Genomic DNA, 18,038 nt, shown 5'->3' with positions numbered 1-18,038 from the left:
TAGTTCGTACTTCAAAGTTATCAAGAGAGTAAATCCTACAAGTTAGCTTTGTGTGGGGATGGACACGAACTACATTTACTATGATCATTTCCCAGTGCATACAAGTATCAAAGCATTATGTTGTACACCTGAAATCAATGTTAAATATCAATTATACCTCAATAAAAAAAATTAGAAAAAGAATATTCAGAAGAAAAACAACCAAGACTATTCACAAGTAAAACTGAAAGTGGTATAAGAAATATAGTGACTATAACATGATTAGGACAGTTGGTGTCATGGCCTTAGTCTGTGCTATGGCGCTACCAAGTTTTTACTTGCCATTGTTTTTGTGCCATCAATACAAATGTCAAATACTGGGAACACAACTAACCCCTCAGAATTATTATGAATAGAGTTTGAACTTCACAGACCCCTTGGAAGTGTCTCAGGTACCCCAAATGTTCCATGGACCACACTGTGGACCACTAAGATACTGTAATATAATACCAATAAACCATCTGTTAAATATACCTCTCTGTTTCCAGACTCTATGGTTACCTTGTAATAGGTCACAACTGTTATCTAACATAGACAATCTTAACGAAAGAAAAATAATAAATACTCTAAACTGTTCTTTGGATTCAATTTTTCCCATCTGGCTGTAAAATTAATTACTAGAGAGTCCAAGTCATTAGCGTTACAATCCTCCCACTTCTCCCTAGAAAAGATGCTAAAAGAAAATTAAAAAAAAAAAACAACAAAAAAAACCACCTCAGATAACAAAATAAAGAAGAGACAATCTACAGGACAGAAAACATTTGGATAAAACAATGCACAGCTAAGTCACCTATACTTCTGGGTCTGTTTCCTTACTATAAAATGAAGAAGTTACAATTAGAAGTGTTTTTAAAGATCTATTGCTGTTAAAATGCGTTAGACTTCCTGCTGCCTAGAATTCCTTCATTCCACACGAATCTGAGCACAGTAATGGATACGCTATGTGTACCAGCAGGACACTGAAGAGATATAGAATGGGGTCTTGAGTTCTCTTGCAAACATATCTAAAAATGTTTATTTACAACTAAAGCTACATGTTACTTCCAGTGTTTAGTCTTCATGACTGAAAACTGTACCTTAAAAGTATATAATTTGCTAAATGGATTCTCTGCTCAGTATAATTAAATCCGTATATAACTCTCCATTTTGAGATGTGTACATACTCTCAATTACACTTCCGTGTTCAAGGAAGAGAAGTAACAAAGCCTTTGAGTAAGTAAGATAAAATGGCAATCACTCAAGGATTACACGTTAATTAGCAGATTAAACTCCATTTCTGCAAACTTACAAAAATATTCAAGAATTTTAAAAATGTGTCCCCAAACAGCCATTATTTAACATCATTATTCAGCGTTGAATTAAAAAACAAAAAAGAGAAGACACGAAGCAGGAACACGGACAAAGACAAGGTACCTGCTAGCGTTACTTGTGGAAGTATACGCGTTACTGGACGTGGCCGCGGAGCTGAAAACGCTGTCGAGTTCTGCCAGGGCTGCGTATTTGTCTGAAGATGCACTTGACTGACTGGGAACTGAAACCACAGAACCAACAGGAGGTTTACCTGTGGTCCCAAAACCACTCCCCTGATCACCACCTATAAACAAACAAAAACAATTACACCGAAAACTTAGTTATTATGCTTTCAATTTACCAACCACATGTGCCATGAAACACATGCAAATTTAATTTTTCAAATTTTTTAATTTTAGAGAGAGAGCACATGAGCAGGGGAGAGGGGGAGAGGGGCAGAGGGGGGGGAGAGAGAGAGAGAGAGAGAGAGAGAGAGAGAGAGAGAGAGAGAATGAATGAATGAATGAATCTCAAGCAGGCTCCATGCTGCACATGGATCCCACGACTCTGGGATCATGACCTGAGTCGCAATCAAGAGTCGGGATATTCAACCGACTGAGCCACCAAGGTGCCCTGAAACATGTAAATTTAAAACTACTTTAATGCTAAGCGAATAAATAGACAAGAATTCTGTAGTCTTATCTAATAAACTATCTACAAACTATTAGACAAGATTAATTGCTATACACACCACTGTGGTAAAGACAGGATACAGTTTCTGTAACAAAAACTAAGGTGGGGCACCTGGGTGGCTCAGTCAGTTAAGCATCCAACTGCTGATTTCAGTTCAGGTTATGACCTCACAGTTCATGAGTTCAAGCCCTGCGTCCTGCGTTGGGCTCCACACTGACAATGCGGAGCCTGCTTAGGGGATTCTCCATCTCCCTCTCTCTCTACCCCGCTCCCCACTTGCATGCACTCTCTTTCAAAATAAATAAACTTAAAAACAAAAAGCAAAGAATCTGTACCATTGTCTAAATTATGCATAAGGAGCAAATTCTCAAAGTGCTACATTAACATCTCCAAAACAGGTGCGTGTTATTCAAGTGAACATAAAAAATTCTAAAATCCCAGACCTAATGAGAACAATCCATTAATAATACCATCTTCCCAGGGTTTTCCATGAAAAAAATTAGAGACAGTAGTACAAGGAAACATTTACACAGCACTTATTATGTGCCAGGCACGTTCTAAATGACTTAGATGTGATAATACATATGAGCTCAATGCTATTACTGCCCTATTACTACTGGAGATGAGAAAACAGCTACAGAGATTCGGATGCAGAATCCAGTCCAAAAGCAGACCTCTACTGTTCCCTACCACACTATGCATTCTGAGAGGCAAAATACTGGCGTTAAGATCAAAACCAGGTATAAAAATATCCTGTAAAACGAATGGCTTCTAATACCAAAATATTAATAGTAAAAATAGCTCAAAATGAATATATTATAAAAAACAACCAAATAACGCTCCAGTCAGCATTATTAATTGGATTTGCTGGCCCTCTATAGCCTCAGAACAGTGAAGCATGCTTTCTAAGACAAAATTAAATTTTGTCAATTATTTTCTTTTAGAATTAGAAGTTTACAAATAGTTCCTAGTTTTCTAGGCCTTCCAAAAGGCCTATTATTATTTCACATCAAAAATGTGCCGAATGGTCATGAACATTTAGTGTACACAGAATTTCTTTACAACTAAAAAAAGCATAACAACCTTAAATTGCAATAAACACAACCAAATTCAGAGGACTATGTTATTACAAATTTGTATTTATTTTGTGTAAAGCTTAATACCTTGCCCAGCACTAAAGATATTGTCTAAATTAGCAAGTGCTGCGTATTTGTCTGTAGTCTGCAGACCAGCTTTGTTCGTTGAAACTTTACTAACAGCTGATGCTGTTTGATGACTCTGGGAAGTATTGAAGGTTCCAAAATCAGCACTGGAGGATTTGGGGAAGTTATCAAAATGAGCAAAATTAGCATTTACTGATCCAGCACTTCCACCTGTAACAGAATAAACAGAACACTTGAAATTTCTAGACTTTTCCCAAAATCCTTTGATAGATTATATGATCATTTCTTCCTTAAGTGTTCTATAAGCAATCTTACATTCTTAGAATTAACAACTGGCAAATGGTATTCAACTTTAATCTTCTATTTACGTATGACTGTAATTTGGGGAACTAGATTTTCAAAGATCCTGGCAACATGGAGCGTAACAAATTTCTATGTGTAATTATCTACCCTGAAGTGAAGACTATAATTCACAGAGGAGTAACTCCATGCTTGCTGGGTTTCAGACTTAGTTACCTTAATATTCATATATATGTATATATATGTATATATATATGTTAATACATTATACATATATATACACACTACACGTATATATGTTAATATTCATATATACGTGTACACACACACACACACACACTCTCTCTCTCTCTCTCTCTCTCACACACACATATATATTACTATGACCTTTTACTAGTTCTCCCTAAACGGATTTCCATCGACAAGATGCAAAGTATTTTATGCTATAAGCTCTTACAGCTCCAATGGAGACCTGGTGGCAACAAATCCCAGAGCAGAGATTTAAAACGTTTAAGATGTGCTGTTTTGATCCACAATTTCTTAAAAAGTGGTCTTTGAGCTCTGGAACTTATTTTACTTGAAGAGTTAATATTTAATTCCACATAATAATATTGTAATATATATACAGTATCAGTAAAATCATACTCTATTATATAGTTCAAGGAATAAATATTATAGCATACAATATATAATCTTTTGAGACTTATAAGATCATAATTCATCTAATGGCCTATTGTACATCCTGCTAAGATTTTGAAGACTGTTCTGGTTACCAGAGACTTTCCTAAAGCACTACCAAAAGACTAAAGCCAGGATATTTCATTTTATGCTTTTGATGCTATACTGTTGGTATTAGTTCTTTACACCTACACATTAGTTTCAGCAATGAAAACAGTATGTACATTACAGCTATGTATTAAAGTAACAGCAAAGCACAATTAACAGATATTTTAAAAGCAGAAAGAATACAGCCCTATTTTAAAAAAGAGAACACAAACACTTTCCCATCAATCAGTGGATTACAGACACTCTAAAATAAATATGGATAAAATTTCTTCCAGGAATAAACTCCAGTCCTTTGCAATTAAAAGTAGTATGTGCTGGTATTTTAAGACTGTGGTCTGTTACAAGTAGCTGGTGAACATAGTACACAATACTAATCTTTCACAATTTTTATGATGAAATTTATTTCAAATTATTAAAAACTGAATTATTAAATCAACTCTTTTACTGTACACTATTGTGCTAAGTCTGAGCTTAGTAACAGTGAAAAAGACACAGAAATGAGAGTTTCAGAATGATTACTATTAAAAGATGAGTAACATTCTATAATCGAAAAATCCATGGAAAAGCATAAAACATACAAATCAGTAAAAGATGCCTACTTGACAGCACAACTTACTGTTGGAAGCCTGGAGAGGAAAAGCTGAAGTAAATTCACCAAAACTGCAGCTAGATGAAAGCATTCTAAATGCTGGACAGCCAGAAATTATGTAAATGATGGAATTTAAAGAAGAAAAAAAAAAAGAAAAGTGAAAGAAAAGGCTTTATAAGACAATACACAGAGTTAAAAGTTGAAAGAAAAGTCATCAGCCAAAGATCTCAACAAGGGTTCAACGGGATTCTGGAAACAATACTTAGTTCAGGGGAGAGTACTCACTGTCCAAAGCCCAATTCCTGCACAGAAAACTACTTCCAAGTCTGATTAAAGTGACTGTGAAATAATCTACTCCTGACTAATAGACTGACAATATTTATTGTCTCAAGCTTGCTGCCCTGGAAATTACTTACGTTTTTATTTCTATGGAAGCAATCAATTAGCTTCCTTTACTCAAAGCCTAAACCAATGTGTTCTGTGAACCTAACAAATTTTGAGGACTGTAACGCTCCTGTGCCTAAGAAATTTAAGTAAGATTCATATGCAGGAAAAGGAAGAGAACAGACACCGTGAATTAGACAACACACCAAGGAGTTCAAAAAACCAGATGAACACAGAAAAAAATAAAGATTTCAGGTTTCCCCAGAGCTTTGTAAGATAGAACTATTTTTAAATCAAATAATTATAGAATTTAAGTTTAGAATAATTTTTTAAACTACGTGTAGAGAGTTTTGTATGTCAAAACGTTTACGCGTGACGCGGAGAAGCTCTACCTGGAGTTTGGGGCTGAAAAGGAGAGCGACTTGCTGTGGGGAAACCTCCAAAATCACTCGAGCCACTAGACTGTCCAAATGCACCAAAGTTTGCAAAATCTGCATTTGCAGAGTTCTGAGCTGTAAATGGTAAGGAACAATATATGTTAATGAATATGAAAATTATAAATGAAAAATATGACAAATGAATTTAAGAATCTTATGAGAAGTTTCCATTTCACAACTCACTTTAAAGAGAATTCATTCAGAATCCAATTTGAAATCCTGCCAGTGCTGATTTAACCCAATGCCAAACAATTCATTAAAGGGTAGCCAAAAATTTCCCAAAACACTTTGTACAACAATAAATTTGTACACAATACCCTTTGAGTGACCTCCGGAATAGTACTGCAAAAGTGATTCTACTAAAGGAAACTCTAGGAGCATGAAATATATGAGTTACAGTAAAGCAAACTGAGATGTAGGATATAGATTACATTCTGGGAAACTCAGATTTAAAATGGTGGTGAGTGATTCATCAGCTTTGTGAATCTAAAATAATGATACAAAGAAGTTTAAATTTCATTAATATTCTTTTTGGTTTTTTTTTTTCCTAAGTTTACAACCATCTCACATCATGGCATGTAAAAATGAAAAAACTTAAATGTTTAACAAGGACATGACTGCCAAATAAATCACAGATAGTCACATTCTCTTCGAAGGCTGCTGTTCTGGGGAGTCTGGGTGACATCTGACTCCTGATTTCACCTCAGGCCACGATCTCATAGTTGTGAGATCAAGCCCCGAGTCGGTCTCCCGAGTCAGACATGGAGCCTGCTTAAGATTCTCTCTCTCCCTCTCCCTTTGCCCCCTCCTGCTCATGCTGTCTTAAGGCGGGGGGGAAGCCTGCTCTTTTTAATACATATTAAAATCTGAGAAATGAAAATAGCAAAATTTGTGACATTAGTGTACTTCAGACTCAGTGAAAAAGACCAACTGGTATTTCCCACTTGTCATTAACCTAAGAACAATTTTTTAGGCTTCCCTAAACTTAAAATATGTAACTAAATACAACAATTCAAAAGGTTGTTTTTTTTAAAGGCTACAATAGATGCTGAATTAAGATTTTTAGAGAGAATATAATAAGAAGTGGTTGGTATGTAAGAAAGAGAATGCTAAGTGGTAAGAATGAAAAGCATGCCCAAAAGATAAAGGTTAAATGCCATCAACATAGTACAAGTCAGCTACTTTAAATCCTTTGCAGGCAATTCTACTTCACAAAGCTTTCATAAAGAAATAATCTTGCAAATGAGTATGGCTGCATCTAATAGCTAAATGATTTGTTTTAAAATAATAAAACAAATTTAAAACTCAAATGGCCAGCAATGAGGGATCGCTTAAATTATGAAACATCATACAAACAAATATAATGCGGCCATTTAAAAAATCACATGGAAGATACAGTCCTATTCAAAAATACCTATGATGAAGTATATCAAGATAAACAGGCCAAAAAGTGCCAAATACATTTTCATCTGCCGATTTTGTCAGCATGGTATCATGTGCACAGAAAATCTGCATTTTCATTAACTTGTAGTGGTGAGTTTTCAGATTGTTATAGTTTACTATAGTTATAGTTTATTGTTATTGTTATAGTTCAGTTTGTTATAGTTTACCAAGCTTTTGCAATGAATATGTATTCTAACTGTACATCAACGAAAAAAAAGTTACTAAACAAATTTTCCACTAATGAAGTAAAACATTACTCTCGGGAAATGATCAAAAAACCTAACAGCATTTTATGTAATTACTATGTTGTGTATATCCGAAAGGGTATATGACTATAGGGGGAAATGCACCTGAACTAGATAGTCCTCCTTTTACTAGACACCTGTGACACCTCCCTCCCTGTGTCGTCCTCACACCCAGCACTTGTGACAGGTGGAGTGCTATCCATACACCTATCACTGCTCGCAGTGTTGAAAACCTTTTCTAAAGACGTTTGTCCTCTCTCTCAAACATCACACAGACGTATCTAAATTAAAAGGCTGCTTACTGCTTAACACAAAAAATTCTGTATTTTCTGGATACTCTGAAATCTTTTGTTATTGTTTTTACTTATTACCATGATAAAATTCAATTTCCTTACAGGCTGAAATTTTACTTGAACAAATGAAATACATCTATCCCTTGGAGAAACAGGAGTTGGGTCCCTAAGCTGCTTTATCACTTATAATCTCAAATATAGTGAATAAGTAGCCTATAATAATACATATTCTACTTTTAACATATTTAGAACACTACAGGAGAAATACACAATTAACGTGTTTCAAACATCATCATTAAGAAATCAGGTCAATGTAATCCATTTTGTTAGTCAAGTCTATTTTTATCAAATTTATAAACACTGGTGTTTCCAACCAGAGCACCAAACCCATTAATCAAATATCTATTCATTACAGCAAAACAGGACTTTGTAATACCTCTTTCAGTCTTTATATGGAGACACTAAATCTATTCAGTGTCTTCAACAACTCGTTATGGTAAATTTTAAAATCTCTAAGTACCGTGGAATGAAACTTTAGTAACCACAACTTTGGAAATTAAACACTAATAAATTCAATAATGTGAAAATTACTGTCTGGAACCACCTCAAGCAACTACCATACAAAGAAAGATCAACTAAATGGAATGTGACAAAATAATAGATGCCTTTTAAATAATCTTATCTCAAAAAGTACAAAGAAGTGGGGCTCCTGGGTGGCTCAGTCAGTTAAGCATCTGACTTCATCTCAGGTCATGATCTCATGGCTCTTGAGTTGGAGCCCCGGGTAGGACTCGGTGCTGACAGCTCAGAGCCTGGAGCCTGCTTGGGATTCTGTGTCTCCCTCTCTCTCTCTGCCCCTCCCCCGCTTGCATGCTGTCTCTCTCTCTCAAAAATAAACATTTAAAAAAAAATTTTTTTTTAAAGTACAAAGAAGTAACCTCAGTTTAGAATTTAAGGCACCAAGTTAATCAGCCTGAATCTAGCTGCGAACTGTCTTTCCTCTTCAGTGAGAAACAGGTACTCCTGAGAAAGGGAGATAAACGTAGGGATGAGAGATAGAAACTGACTGCCTTCATCATGAATTCAGCTGACAAATACACTTCGTTTCACCTACATGTTTAAATTCTTTTTCATCAACCCAACATTTAAAAAGACAACATCTCACATTAAATAAACAAGATTTCCTGCTTTTCTTAAAAGAAAATCAGTGAATCTAGTAATCCTAAGCCTGACGGACCATGTGGCAACAGGAGATTAGAACACCTTCCCGTGCACACGGTTCCTTCCACACTGCGTTATATTACTCATTTGTGTTGACTGGATGGCAAGACAATTAAAAGTTTGAGATCCCCAGTAAGGTGTGACAAAAATCAATTACAGTTTACAGTTCATAGGGCTGTGGAGTTTATTACCAAGCAAAATAACTATTAAATTCTGTAGGTTAATCATGTTTCTAACTGCACAAATATTTCTGTAGAAGATGACTTTTCCTGAACACAGTAATAACCTCACCACTGATACATATCCTCACATACCATCTCAGCGAGAATGTTCAGATGAAGGGTGAAGACTTCTGGCTTTTAAGCCATTAAATGATCTGCAAAATAACAGGTTTCCCTACAAAATAATGCTAACCAGATTGGCATTTCTAAATAATTATCATTTGAAATTAAAGGTTCCATTTGTCGTATCAATCTGTACAGGAGAATATTCTCACTTAAAAACTTCTTAAAAAAAAAACATGAAAATTTCAGGGTGAGAACTGAGCTGTCAATGACTTTGTATTTGTGAACCATACACGGAAAAATAAAGATTCAGGGTTCTTGCAAAGGCTGGAGAAAAAGACAAAGAATGGAAAAAGAGGAGATAAGTGACTAACTCTATTAGCTTCTTCTTGCAGTATGTGTATATATTTTATTCTTCTTGAATCCAATGAAGTTTAAAAAAAAAAAAAAGCTGACTTGAGTGTGCATTCGTAAATTAGAACTTCAGGCTGAAAAAACTAACTCCTCTTAGGCAACCTGATCTGATCGACAGGACTAGTAAAAGCCTCACAGACTCATCTTTCCTACCATCTCCACCCACCACATGTGGAAAAGAGACAAAATTGTTAAGATCTACTTCCTGTATCAATCTGATAAAATTATAGGTTTCTTTTCTTTCCTTTTTTAACATATTCTACAATTAAATAATGGCTATTGTTTTCAAAGAGAATTCCAAGGGAGTTACTGATAAGGACGCGTGCCATCATGGTACAAAGTAGTCCGTGCAGCTGCAGTGTAGACGCGTATAAACACGCCTGGCTAACAAGTCTACAAGGAAGAGTACAGCATTAATTCCCTGAATGGTGAATATTCGCAAATTGCATTTAAAGACAAAAAAACACACAAGGGAAACATGAAATAAGCTGAAAATGTACAAAAGAGCTTGGTACTTACTTATCAGTCATTTCAAATCCTATTTCAGCAAGTGTAAAACTGAGATAAATGAAAACTATTCATGAATTACAGAAGGTCCCCTCTACATTCATTGGTTCTCCAGCTCCTTTTGCCAGCATTCAAACACAACAGGTGGGAACAGAGAGCTGAGACTCCTGTGTGGTCAGAGGAGCCTGGCTGCCCACCTGGAAGGTGAAGGGAAAGAGTCTCTCCAGGTTTCCTGGATGTTTCGCTGCTCGGCTAACACAGGAGAAGGGAAACCTACCACAGGCCCAACAACTTCAGCTTCCTGACTTCTTACCCTCCTCAGCATAATCTTTGCTAAGAAAGAGATCCTCTCCACCCTACAATCCCCTTTTAAATCAAACACATGCAACATACAAACATATATAAATTACACTGTAGTTTTCTTCCACAGTACGCCCTTACAAAATACTCGAATATTTAAAAGAAAAAGTTCCTTTAATGCTTGCTAGAAAGAAATGTGGCCGAAGAGCAGCTTTTCCATAATTTTTCAAACTATCTTAAACAGTACATTTTGTGTGTGTGTGTGTGTGTGAGTATACATATATATATATATATATATATATATATATATATATATATATATATGATTCACTTTATATCATCATGATCCAACTATAAACCAAGTCCTCAAATTGAAAGAAAAAGAAGGGACAGCATCACAATCTCACAGGTGAGTAAAAGAAGGTAAAATAAGTTCAAAAATACAAATAGGAAATCAATTCTGTAAGCACTGGTTTCTGCTATATGCATTAAATAGTGAAATACATGTTTTAGAAAGATAGTCTTGAGTTTTTCTTGATTATATAATTAAAGTTAAGAAAATCAGCGACAAAGAAATAATAAACATTAGCCAATACCCCTATACATACATGCAAAAATATAAAGCAAAGTTTCAAATGGTCAAATAAAATGGCTACGAAGTGACCTAATTCTTAATTTTAGTGCTCTCTACATTTGGTTTGATGCTTACTCAACCATTCACAAATGCATACTAGATAAACTTTCTATGACATACACATCAAAGCTTACTGGCATCCAAAAGGTATTTCATACATATCTCTGATATAAATACAATGTAGGCTTTTAGATCATTTACACCAGACCTTATAAAAAAGTAGAACAAAGCATAAACAAACAACTATAAGGACTCATTCTAACTCCAAAGCCCATTCTTTTCACTACATTATGCCATTTCTCTGTCCATTACAATTAGTTACTATTACAATTAGAGACACCAATGACTACATCTATACTTAAATAATAATTTTTAAATATTACCTAGGTAATTGCAAGGTTTTTACATTCATTCATAAAATAAAAACTCCATAATTTCTAATTTCTGGTGAAATGCATTAAGCTCTTTGTAACAAACATGTTAAAAAAATTTTTTTAACGTTTTTTATTTTTGAGAGAGAGAGAGACCGAGCATAAACAGGGGAGGGTCAGAGAGAGAGGGAGACACAGAATCTGAAACAGGCTCCAGGTTCTGAGCTGTCAGCACAGAGCCCAACGTGGAGCTTGAACTCACGGACCGCGAGATCATGACCTGAGCCGAAGTCGGACGCTTAACCGACTGAGCCACCCAGGCGCCCCTGTAACAAACATGTTAAATCTGAGAGTAAAAAAGAAGTTATATCTGCTACAGCCAACCTAAAGATATTGCTACTCTAAAGATGAGATAGTTTGAGAATTAATAAAGATAATAATGGGGGCAGGCACCTGAGTGGCTCAGTAGGTTTATCACCCAACTTCAGCTCAGGTCATGATCTAATGGTTCGTGAGTTCAAGCCCCACATCAGGCTCTGTGCTGACAGCTTGGAGCCTGGAGCCTGCTTCAGATTCTGTGTCTCCCCCCATCTCTCTGTCTGCCCCTCCCCCACTGTGCTCTCTCAAAAATCAATAAATAAACATTTAAAAAATAAAGATAATGACAACAGATTTGAGATGTAGCAAATGTTAAATCTATGAATTCATAATGATATGAAAGAAAAAAAAAAAACAGATCACCATTAAAATGTGGTAGGGAATCAACTCATTCTGATATGTGGCCAGAATCAATCACATATTAACTTTCTATTATACTAACATATTATACTAACACATATTATACTAACTATACCATTGGGTAATCAAAGAGTTTTAAAGAAATATTTCAACTCATAAATGAAGGGATGATAAATTCAGAATATCAACATTTTGCATAATGGATCCAGGCACTGAGCATCAACAGCTCACATTATAGAGACAGAAACGATTGGTATTACGTGCTTAAACCTTAAGTGGCAGGCTTGCCCCCTTCAAGAAAAGAACCTGTGATGGATGATGCATTTAGATCCAACTATCAATTTACAGAAAATACGGAGGACAGAGGAACCTGTTAAGGGACCCCACAGTGGTGCAATCAACAAATTCAGACTGCTAAAAACTCCACAGGACAAATAACCAGATTTCTTAACAAATAAATTGCAGAGGAGAAAAATGGGATGGAGGAAGTACCCACAGAGTAAGTGATGTAGCTCACAACTGTAGCATGTAGACCTGATTTGAGTAAACTATGTGTGTGTGTGTGTGTGTGTGTGTGTGTGTGTGTGTGTGTGTGTCCGTCCGTCTGAAGTGGAATAGAAAGTCTAAGTAGTGACTAATGAATAATTATTGTTACTGCTATTATTTAAGGGAGTGATATCACTACAATGGTGATGTTTAACAAAGTTCTTCTGTTTTATAAATACAAAATATTTAGGGATAAACTCTTATGCCTAAAATTGCTTCGAAATAGTATAAGAGGAGGAAATGAGAAGAATGAGAAATGAAACCAGATTAGCCATGAGCAATGAATACACGAGGGTTATATTGTCATGTTTGAATATTTGCAATTCTCCACATTAAAAGGGTAAAAAAAAAATATTGAGAAGTCTTTTCATTTTTCTTTGGAAAGAGGTCATGTCAGTATGTGGCATTAAGTATAATCTCTTCTGGGATTAAAAAGGCCGCGGCTACACGGTCACATATGACAGCTCGACAGCCATGAGGGCCCACACCCTCAACGCAACACATTTACCGATATTTCAGTTTTCAAAAGAATGGATGTCTCTTGGTGCTAAATACACGTGCCTGGCAAAAAGCTGTCGAGAACAAACACTTACCGGCATGACTGTTGAAATGTGCAAAGTTAGCAAAATTGGCTGTGGCCGTTGACTGAGGCGCTGGAGCAGCAAAGATGTCTGAGCCAAGATCACTTAAAAGGTCAAACTGCTTCTTTTCCTGCTGCTGCCCTTGAGAGCGACCTACAACAGGGGACTGCACACCACACATTAACGATAAAGAGCTTCCAGTCAGATCTGCCACATTTTTGTAACACTCTTTCCAATTCACCAAGCTTAAAAGGCAGTTGAAAGATTACATAATCTTTTATTTGTAGTTTTGAATACCTTGGTACTTTCTGAAAAGCACAAATTTTCCACATCTATTCCCAAATCATCTCTCAATTTTAAATACAGAGCCAAAGACAAAGAAATGCTGTATTGTAACAGCTGTTACACCTCAGAACACAAGCAAGACGTCCTGCTAGGAGAGCAATAATAAGACTTTCACAGAACACATCCTTTCTATGTGGGGACAGTGCCTTTCTCTTCAGCTTTCACTCAAACCTCTTGTGACAACTGAGCAATTTTATCCAGATGTCCTCGTATGCATTAGTAAAAGGGGTGGACTTTAATTCCAACAGTATGTGCCTCAGAACCATTCTTGTGTAGGACAAACGCTGTCGTGCCAGATCAACAAACCGGTCACAGCTCAGAAAACTGTCACAAAGTGCAGAAGCACAAGCTCTTTCACCAACTTCTAAAAAGCCTTCAGCTTGTTTAGTTTTTTAAAATAAGGTATGTAATGCAAAGCCACCTGTGTTTCGATGATAAGCATGCTTCACAATGAGGCAGGGGAAAAATTCTACTACTTAAATCCTTTCTTGTAAAAGGACATCACAGAGCCTATGCTGTTCTAACTCTGATGGTCCCCAGAGTCCTGTTTCACTAAATGTAGCTACAGGACAGACAGCTATTAACAGTGTTCCTGTGTACCTTTGCAAACCTGTGGAGCGTTCAAAGAAACTCAAGAGCAAAAAGAGCAAAAATATGCACATCCCAACCACTTACCCAAGACTCTCTGGATGCACTATCGGAACCACTAGCTTACTGTATATGACCACTTGGACATAAAGCTACTGTCCTAAAGAATTCTCAGGTCCGTGATACTCAGTCCTCCTGGAACAGAAGTCTCTGCAAAGATGGAAGACCACTCACCTGACTAGGTGTGCCCTTGTTTAAGTGCAGTGCTGGTGCTGAGTCTCCTAAAAGAGACTTCAGGGGTTTGACCTCTGGCGTGCTGCTCGTGCTACTGGCAGACGACCCTGAAATAGACGCATGAACTGATGCCACCACCTTGGCTTGTTCTGGAGGGACATACCTAAAACATATGAAAAATTCAACAGGCACTTAACCGAGAAAACTGTAGGGAATACTAAAAAATGATAAACTTAATTTTAATTTCTTGTCAGACTATGTCGACATTACTCTTATTTCAAAACCCTCTTAGAATTGACAGGTTAAGACTGCACTTAACTGAAGTACTCAGAAAGGCTGATACAGACTATGTGCAAAACTTGTTTCAATTATTTACTTATAATTTTTCTAAAAATATATATATCATAAATAACTTTCTTAACAACAGAGGGCCTATAGTTAATCATGATGAAGAGTTAAAACTCTACTTTTTAAAAACCAAAGTATAAGATCATGAATAACATTTGGGAAGAGAGCAAAACAAAGAGAAAACATCTATTACATTACAGTTAGTAGTCTAAAATACAAAGGTCTATATTACAAATCTAGAAGAATAAGATCAACAAGTCAATTTCTAAATAAGCAGAAACAATTCACAAATGGGGACACAGAAATGAAAACACTTGCAACCTAATAAAAGTGCAAATTAATATATCATTCACATTTGCTCTGAGCATGAATTTTTAAATTTTGTTACTGCCCGCTAAAATACAGAAATAGGTAGGCTGTATCTCAGAAGTACAACTTCCAGAAACTCATCCTTAGGGATTAATTGGATAGGTGCACACAGATACATGTACATGCATGTTATCACAGCACTCTTTATAATTTCAAAGAAAACTGGCCACATATCAAACATTCATCAGGAGAGAAATATTCAACAGATTCAGCAGATTATGCTAACATCTGTATAACAGAATACTGCATAGCCACTCTGTTTGGACAAGGAAAGAAGTCCCTAAGACTTTTAGGATCTTTCAGGTTTGATCTCATTCACGTAAGTACAGGATTTACCGGAGGAAGAGAGTGAAGAAAACTAAAGAGAGGCAATAAGAACATAATGCCCAAACACTGACAACACTAATCTCTAGAGCTAGGATCACGTAAGAGTTTTTGTTCTATTTCTGGGTTTTGTCCCACCCTGCCCTTCTCCCCAACACCACCCCGAGATCACTTAGGGGACACAGGAAAACAAAGTGGTTAAGGAGCACCTACGTGTTCTAGAGATAGAGTTAAAGTTCCAGCTCTACCCCTGGAAACCTAGCTATGAAACCTAGGGCAAACTACCCCAACCCTTTGTGCCTCGGAGTTTTCATCTATAAAATGGAGACATGGTTGCTATGAGGTATAACTGAGTTAACATTTATTTTTCAAGTACTTACAACAGTTCCTGGTACACATGCATTAGCTACACAAGTGTTAGCTATTTTCAATTATATGACAGTGACAAACAATACAACTGCTTTGCCGTAACTTGGTATATTCACTGATGGGATCAATTTTTGAGCACAGTCAAGTCTTACCAAAGGATAAAACCAGATAATTGTATTTAGTTCAAAACACTCACTTGACTAAAAGTAAAGAAGTGAAGCTTGTATTGCACAGGAAGTGAGTTTGAAAACTGGTCATACAATCTCAAAACCCCTTTAGATCTACGACAACAATAGTCTCAATGTTTTAAATACAGTTGCCTGAACTGAGGATTTGCAGGGAGACTGCATTTGGACAGTGCTTATATCATGTTAAAAACCCACTGCACTGCTCTCTCGTTACATGTCACAGGTATGTGCAAGTGCTTAAAATGCACAGAACCTGGTCCACCTGAATGCTGGTCACTCCCTCTACATGCCGAGCATTCAAGTGTGTAACTTATTCTTCTTGCTATTACTATCCTGTTTCTCAGGACAGAAAAATAACACAAATTGTAATTATTTGAGGTTTACAGTTATTTGAGTTATAGTTTGAATTAATAATTTATCATCATCACGACCATCATCATCATTATAAATGCAAGGGATGGAAATTTATGGTTTTAAATCTAACAACTCTTACTCAAACACACTTTCTTTTGCTAAATGAAGATAAACTATGTAAAATCTTAGCTAAGTTCTATTCAAACTAACTTGCAGAGTTGGTAAAACTGTTGGAAAAATAAAAAATTAGGCTATAGCTATGTATGGAGAAAGGTCTTAGTATAGGATACAAGGTCTTGGAAATTAAGAACTGAAAGGACAGAAAGTTAATTATATACTTCATTTTAAGAGAATCCTTTATGCCACCATGTTTCTACTATCACCCCACCCTCAAAGATTTTCTTCTTTCTTGAACTAAAATTTTACGAGCATGCTTTTATCTGCATTCGTACCTAACACTACCTAGTGCTGCTAAATGTAGCCTGCGCTACAGCTGATCCTGCCTGGCAAAAAGAAGTCTCCTTTCGAGAACAGTTAAGAATACAGAGTTTGCAGAGGAAACGAATTAAAGCAACTTCTCTCTATTGCTCACTGAATGAAGGCGGAGATATCTCACCTATAACCCACAGCCAGGCAGTCCTTCAGTATTCCCGGGGTTAAGCCATTCACTTCCACCTTATCTATTCCTTCTATTGTGACTCTCTCCTTTATTTTCTTAAGCCCCCAGGAAGGAAATATACACTACTGAATAATAGGTCTCAATAAATTGAATTAAATTGTGCTCATATAACTGAACATGAAGAGTCCAAGGTAGTTGAACAGTAGCTTTACAGACACATTTCCTGCTATGCTTTTTAAAGGGCTGTACTAGCCATATGTCCAACCTGTTTTAACTTCTTTTTAAAAATTAACATCTGATGGATTTAGTTAGGGGAGCATAAACGCTCTCTTCTTAACCAGGGAGTAAAATCATTTCTTGGGTGAGAAGTGAGGATATTTTGGGCAAAGACCTACCACAAAATGCAATTATGTGGATGGATTACTACACAAGAGCTTTAGCATACTGCTTAGTATATAAAAGATACTAAATAAATACTTGCAAAATGAATGAAGATTTTAAGAAAAGAGGCTATATGAAACTAGAATGTCTTGAGAAGCTAGCAGGGCTAGAGAAGGATTAGAAGGAAGGATCCTTCGCTTTCCAAAAAGGGTAGGAGGCCTGGGAATGAGGAACCGGCTGCCGCTGGGCACAGATGACTTAAGTAGAGTCAAGGCTTTTCGAAACCAAATCCAATAAAATGCCCAAATATAAGGAGTATCTATCTACCTACATACCTATTTCCTTATTTCCTATATAACTATCTCTTTCCATCCTTTCTTCCTTCCTTATGTCAGATTAATCTTACCCATAATTAATGTGATTTTTGGGAGCCTTTGTTCTAAATACAAACTATTCACTCACCATCTTTTCTTTTCATACTTTTCTTGTAGGAACTCTTTCACTTTTTGTGGATCCCTGAAGTCTGGAATTGCTGAAGATCTATCATCAAATAATCCTAGCCAAATCTGTTTACAGACCTTTGGAAAGAATTAAAAAAACAAAAGCGTTAAATTCAACATCTTCACTTAATGAAATTTTAAGGGAAAATTATGATTCTTTC

The 18,038-nt window shown here is 36.2% G+C and overlaps 1 protein-coding gene across 11 annotated transcripts in view; it reads right to left on the bottom strand.

Annotated features, from left to right (window-relative positions):
- Positions 1-18,038, bottom strand: part of AGFG1 (ArfGAP with FG repeats 1) — a 75,778-nt gene that overhangs the window by 13,683 nt on the left and 44,057 nt on the right. For 5 of the 11 annotated variants that reach the window (XM_023259756.2, XM_023259755.2, XM_023259757.2 and 2 more), the window contains 7 exons: positions 17,840-17,955; positions 14,426-14,588; positions 13,271-13,424; positions 5,637-5,756; positions 4,888-4,959; positions 3,186-3,395; positions 1,453-1,633 (listed from right to left, as the gene is read on the bottom strand). In XM_023259756.2, the coding sequence (XP_023115524.2) occupies positions 1,453-1,633; positions 3,186-3,395; positions 4,888-4,959; positions 5,637-5,756; positions 13,271-13,424; positions 14,426-14,588; positions 17,840-17,955 (1,016 nt within the window). The remainder of the gene's footprint in view (positions 1-1,452; positions 1,634-3,185; positions 3,396-4,887; positions 4,960-5,636; positions 5,757-13,270; positions 13,425-14,425; positions 14,589-17,839; positions 17,956-18,038) is intronic. The other 6 variants (XM_023259761.2, XM_023259763.2, XM_023259762.2 and 3 more) reach the window with 3 other exon arrangements.

Source organism: Felis catus, chromosome C1 (genome assembly GCF_018350175.1).
Source record: "Felis catus isolate Fca126 chromosome C1, F.catus_Fca126_mat1.0, whole genome shotgun sequence".
Classification (NCBI taxonomy): domain Eukaryota; kingdom Metazoa; phylum Chordata; class Mammalia; order Carnivora; family Felidae; genus Felis; species Felis catus.
This window is presented reverse-complemented; position numbering and strand designations above follow the sequence as displayed.